Raw genomic sequence first — 6,521 nt, 5'->3', positions numbered from 1 at the left:
ACATGAAAACTTATGATACAAAAAAGAGATTCGAAAATAATTTCATGGTCAGAAATCGCCCTAGTGCTTAATAGATATATTGTCAGAAGTTTGCCTATCTGTGCCGCGGTCCGCGTACTAAGCCCCTTTCCCTATTTCCAAACCATTTTCAATGAGAAGAGTTAGAACAAATGTTGGCAAACATTCACCTATACACCGTATAGTAAATACCTACAATGAAATTGGTCCTACAAATGATGTTGACATCTTCCACGATACATTACCTAAGTTTAAGAAAAAAAAAAATTCTGTTATTTAGTCTTAGTTTAATTTAAATTTTATCTCATTTAGTTTTTTTAATTAAATTGTATGTTTTTTATATTTTCTTAAGTTTATTTTAGTGCGATTAGTTAGCTGTAATTTTCATTAAAATTTGTGTTTAATTTATGTTTGTTTTCATTTTTGTATTTTTATTGTAGCAAGTGTCGTACACGCCTGTAATGGTGTACCATACAGAATAAGTCTGATGTTCTTTTATTAACTACTATTTTATTGTGTGTATGCCGATGTTGTGTCTTTTAAATAAATAAATAAATAACTTTGTAAAATTAAAAGGGTTTCTTCACGTCCTTTCCTCTCAAGGAGAAGTTTTTGCTCATTCGGTTACACTGCTCCAATTCGAGATGGTAGGACATAGGGTTGAATTTCATCCTTACACACAATTTTCCTCTCGATTGAAGAAAGAAAACTCTTTCACTGCCATTGTGGACGGCGGTGTTTTTGGATATAAACATATTAATCACGTAAAGAATCTCACTGAGTTTACCTTCCTTACCCTTTGAACCTGCAATCTGATCTAAACACTGGAGCCATCATGGTATATAATTAGCCGCTTAAGACATACATATATACGTACATATTACTGGTTAATTATTCTCTTTTTTGGTTTTCTTCACGGTGTACATAGTGTACATATAACCAGTGGTTATAAGGTTAAGAAAACCAAGAAAGAGAACAATTAACCAGTAATATGTACGTATATATACATATAACCAGTCAAATGTGCCCAATTAAAGGATAAACTGCTAATAGTTCCAGTGCCGTAAATAGTCTTTTCTGCGCTCTTTGCGTGCTTCTATAACTGCGCCCTATTTCAGCAGACTCTTTGCCTATTTTACTGTCTCACTCACTAAAATCGTAAGTTCACTACTGCAAATGCGTTGCCCATTTACGATAAACATTAAACACAAATACGCTCGTGCGCTGCCAAAAAAATGAGCGCGAAATATGTTTTTAATGATACTAGCATGAAGTAAGTTTGTATTGGAATCGAGTACTAGGGGCTCAGCGGCATCTTAACAAGAGCAAAACGAAAAAACAATAGTCCTGCCCAGTCTGGCTATTCTTCTGCGCCCCCAAGAGTCTACGCCATGTGCCTGGGCACCGGTGGCACCGCCACTGAATAGTACCAAAAAATATTATGGATATTTTAGTTGGAATATAAGAAAGCCACATTATTTGTTCAGTAGTTAACAACTTTTATATTTTTTTTTTGTTGTCTTAATCGGTGATTGGCATGTTACCCTTTGTACTATACGTTCTTTGCATTTTCAAAGTTAACGTTTTAGCTTTCGGAATATGTTTCATTCGGGTAATGAAATGAAATAATTAAATTGATAATATCATATCCTATATCATAAATTTTTTTTTTTCATCATCTTCATAATGTTTTCCTTTCAAATTATATTGTTAATAGGAATAAAATTTAAATAAAAGGTTGTGTGCAAGTAACTTATAAAAATAGTTTATTACTAAATAAAATCTATACAACAGTATATTTACAATAACATTATAAGAAAATCCAGATCAATCGCACTATAACCGCGAACAAAAGCATTACAATCGGTATCGGCACCGCCATCTTGTTTTCCCGCCTTAATCCTGACACCTCACCTTTCTTCAAGGGTTGCGTCAAGCCCGCCATCTTTGGTTTGTCTATGGGCTGTCCCATCATAGAGAATTTCGTCGCGCTTGTTATTTTGACGGTGACCATTTTGCCCATGTACTTATCTTCCTTGGGCACTAGAACCTGTTCGTAGAACTCATTGTGGGCGACGTAGTAGTTTTTATCGTGTGATATATCCGTGACAAGTACTTCTTGTACTTCGCCTACTTTGTGACCGTACGGTTCGTACGATCGGAAAAATTCGGACAGTTCCTTTGTACGTTTTTTTACTTCTTGTCCTGGTACCTGAAAATTTAAAATAGTTAATTAATTATCAGGTTATTTTATTCATTTTTATTACGAAAGTGTGAGTGGGCCAGGGGAATTACAGCCACAAAAAACATGACATCTTAGTGACCAAAGTGACAGACGCATTGTAATGTAGACAATATTTAATATTTCTTAAAGCGCCTGTGCAATTATCTGTGCAAAAATCTGTAGGCGGTGGCGAGTTGATAGCATATAGGGCCGAATTTCATGCTTACACATAAAGTTTTCCTCTCGATAAAAAAAAAAACTCATGGTCATCACTTGGTCATCACTTTGGTGGTCATCACTCACCAACAGAATTACCTATTGTAAACAAAACTAAAAAAATGAATTTATTTAGGTTGTATACCATGTTCTGTGTATTTCTTTATTTTTATGTTGTTTTTTTAAAAAATGTTTTAAGTTTAGAATTACAACAGAGTTTTAAGTATACGTCCAAATTTTCTTGATACATTCACCAATGTTAACTCACCCTTTGCATCTTAGCGGCAGGGGTCCCCGGTCTAGGGAAGAATTGGTTTATGAACAGAGAAGGGAATTTGTATTTCTTGCATAGAGTCATAGTATCATTGAAATCTTCTTCCGTTTCCGTCGGAAATCCACAGATAATATCTGTAGCAATTGTCATACCTGGTACCCTGGACAAAATAAAACAAAAATGAAAATTGGGTAACAAGGTCTATTATTGACACTTTGATATTATTTAATATCAAAAAGGTTGTTCATAAATAATAAACTATATTCACTAAATTATTGTGTTAATTTATAAATTATATTTAACATATAATTTTCTTAAATATATTTGGCACTTTTTTCAATTAATTATTACAAAAATTAAAGCAATGAATAGAAAATGATAAGAAATATATCCAAATATTTTATAATCATTGATTTAGGAGAAAAATATGCATTGTTTTGTTATAATATTAAAATCTTATAAGATTTAATATCAAAATCAAAATATACTTTATTCAAATTAAACTAGCTATACCGGATTTGAATCGCGTATATTAATTATTATTTTTTTTTTTTTAACATCCCGACGTTTCGAGCACTTTACAGCGTTCGTGGTCACGGGTAGACTGTAAAGTGCTACAAACGTCGGGATGTTTAAAAAAAAAAACTAATAATTAATATACGCGATTCAAATCCGTTATAGCTAGTTTTATTTCAATATGTAATCGCGAAAATTTAAGACAACATTATACTTTATTCAATTAAGATTTCACAAGAAATTGTTAATCTATATTAATAATCTAATTTTACAAAACTATATTTAACATAAACGAATATAGATTCTACCGAGAAGAGTTTTCCTGCATGTTTCAAATTCCAAGCTTTTTGTGTGTTTTTATTAATTAATATAATACAACATACTAACTTATTTCTAAGGAAATTGACGACTCTCTCGAAATCCGCCCTCGTGTACTCGCGCTTCATGTCCGACAGCACTCGGTCGCTTCCTGACTGAACCGGAACGTGTAGGAACCTGGAAACACATTGGATAATAACATCTTAGCTTCGTAATTTATATTTACATATTACAAAACTAAAAAAAAAGGATACAATTCATTATTTCATTATTTCTCATGCCTTAAAACTGATATAAGGAATTATTTATAATCATGTAGACATAATAAAGGAGATGTCAATTATCCAATTTGAAGAATTTTTTTTTTATAAATTACTACATATTTTTAGGTTATTCATTTACTATTTTTATTAAGTTCATTTAATAAGTTTATCCATAAGGTTTTAAGTTTACTCTTCCTACTAAAAAAACCACCTGAAGCTTGTATAAAAGCCTATATAAGTCCTACTTCCACAATTATTCAAATTGTGTTGTAATATATCAATTACTGTTCGTGTTGGCAACACTTTCTCTCTAGAGAATGACGAATAGCCACACCACACAGGAAGACATCACATCACTAATGTTTATTTTTATTCTACTAATCATATCTGCTATGTTATCACTCACTTGTATACTCTTGGATGATGCATGATCTCGGCGACTTCTGCAAGGTGTTCTAGGATGTATGGCGGATTAGTCATGCCCAGACGCAGCCTGCAGCCTTCCGGTATAACCTCGACCAGTTTCCAGAGTAACTCAGGAAGTGTAGTTCCAATGTCACGACCATATGTTCCTGTCAGTTAACATAGGTTTGTTTTAAAAAAAATATTACAGAAAATAACATTTTTACTAATATAATTAGGGAAATTAAGAAACAAAACACTATTAAATTCATCTATAACCACCAATTTTATGTGTATCTATTATATATGTTAAAAAATATGATTAGTAAGAATGTGTTAATGTTCATTAACGTTTATAATAATTATGTAGCATACTTATATATGATTGAGAAAAAAAAGGTAAAATTATATAAATCATGATTAGTTATGTTTTATGTACGTACATATCAATTAATCAAATAAAATAAATAAATAGCTGACCAGTGTCTTCGCTAGTGAGCCATATTTCACAAACACCCTCTTTGAAAGATTGTCGTGCCCTTTCAACTATTTCCTCAGGAGGGTAACTACCAAGTTCACCCCTTGCATGCTTAGTTTTGCAATATGTGCATTGATTTAAGCATCCTGTGTTGATGGGTATTATCTCTATAAGAGGATTCTTTCTAACTTTTGGTAGAAGCAGAGAAGCGCCTCCCGCTTTTCGACCTTCTCCAGTTTTCTTCTGGCCAAAGAGACGGACTGTGTGCCCTGAAACAGTATATAATAATTAACATTACATACTTATAAAGATCTTTTATGTTTAAAAAATGTTTGTACAGTTTTTAATGTTATTATATTTAGGGTTATTCTTATTATATATGATGGGATTTTATATATTTGAAGCATAACATTGTTTTCTTTTTATGATGTATTGTTAGTATTACCATTGATGATACAAATCTGTCACAAATCAATGACTGTGGTGTAAACCTTTTTTAATAATCAAAATAAATAAAAAAAATAATAATTAATCTTTGTTTACTTAGTCTATGAATTTATTTAATTTATATGAATATTTATTTCTCACTATTAAGGCAATTAAAAAAATTTCTATAGAACTTGCCTTTTAATGTTTCCTCAACAATTTCGACAATTCTGTCAATTTGTTGAACACCAACCACACTCAGTCCTTGCAAGTATGTTGCGCGTGGGGCCCCCTGCGGCACACAGCCAGCAACGACCACATGTATACCACGACTCTGACCCAGCTCTATTTCATTTCTAAAATAATATTATTATTTCAAAGTTCATTGACCCATGCATGAATGATTTTATGTTATGCCTTTAGCATTACTACTAATGTATTAAATAAGAAGAAGTTTTAATAGGTGTGACTTACTTGAAATGATCTTCGGCAGGACTTTTAACAGTACAGGAATTTAGCAACCACAATTGTGCTTGCCACTTATCTTCTGTAAGCTTGTAGCCCTGAGCTGCTAACAGCCCAGCCATGTACTCTGAATCTGAGTTGTTGTGAGCGCAGCCCCATGTTTTAACATATATTGTTTGGGTACCTACATAATTAACATAGCTATAATATTTTAAGGAAATGTTTAAAACTATTAGTAATAACCAAAAGAAATTAATTAAATTATCCTTTATAAAATGTGCACAGTACATTCAATTGTTCCGATTTGTGAATGAACACTTCACTTAAAATAAGTTATTATTAAAATACAATAAAAACATGAAATATATGAAATCGTATTATATAGTTTAATCAACAGATTAAATCATATTTCCGTATAATAGTACATAAGTTTCATATTATAATTTATCGAGTAACTTTTAGGTTATACCTGGCACAACACTTTCCAAAATTATCTTCTCAACGGATTCTACGTCCTTATTTTCCCGTTTCTTTGACCTAACGCTTACATTTTTTCTGCTCGCATACCTTTCTTTAGGTGTTATATCCTGAGAAGATATTAAATCTTCGATATCGTCTATAAATTCTGAAACGGCACCTGGCATTTTTGATAAATTGTATGAATTTGACAATTGCTGACATTCAACGTCCAAAATAAAAACATTGACTATAACAGATAACAAAGCAAATTTAATGATTACGTTACAGATTACTTACAATGAATATTAATTATGCCAACTAGAGTTGACTACGATATTAGATTGAAGATTTCAGCAAAATTTCGAACATTCAATTTTTTGAGAATTTTGAATCATGTTCAATTTTAGTGTCACTTATCTTTTTTAATTTTAATGTGGATTTCTTTCAATGGATTTTCAATTT

At 31.6% G+C, this 6,521-nt stretch overlaps 1 protein-coding gene across 1 annotated transcript; it reads right to left on the bottom strand.

Moving 5' to 3' along the window:
- Positions 1-1,767: 1,767 nt before the first annotated feature.
- LOC124536411 (threonylcarbamoyladenosine tRNA methylthiotransferase) lies at positions 1,768-6,291 on the bottom strand. Its single transcript, XM_047112948.1, has 8 exons — positions 6,070-6,291; positions 5,610-5,784; positions 5,334-5,491; positions 4,712-4,978; positions 4,236-4,401; positions 3,636-3,743; positions 2,727-2,892; positions 1,768-2,230 (listed from the first exon to the last, which is right to left on the bottom strand). The coding sequence occupies exons 1-8, from the start codon at positions 6,242-6,244 to the stop codon at positions 1,829-1,831; spliced, it is 1,617 nt and encodes a 538-aa protein (XP_046968904.1). The 5' UTR covers positions 6,245-6,291; the 3' UTR covers positions 1,768-1,828.
- Between the last annotated feature and the right edge of the window lie 230 nt (positions 6,292-6,521).

The sequence above is a fragment of the Vanessa cardui genome, chromosome 16 (assembly GCF_905220365.1).
Source record: "Vanessa cardui chromosome 16, ilVanCard2.1, whole genome shotgun sequence".
NCBI lineage: Eukaryota > Metazoa > Arthropoda > Insecta > Lepidoptera > Nymphalidae > Vanessa > Vanessa cardui.
The sequence above is the reverse complement of the archived record's forward strand: the minus strand, read 5'-3'. Positions and strand labels throughout refer to the sequence as shown.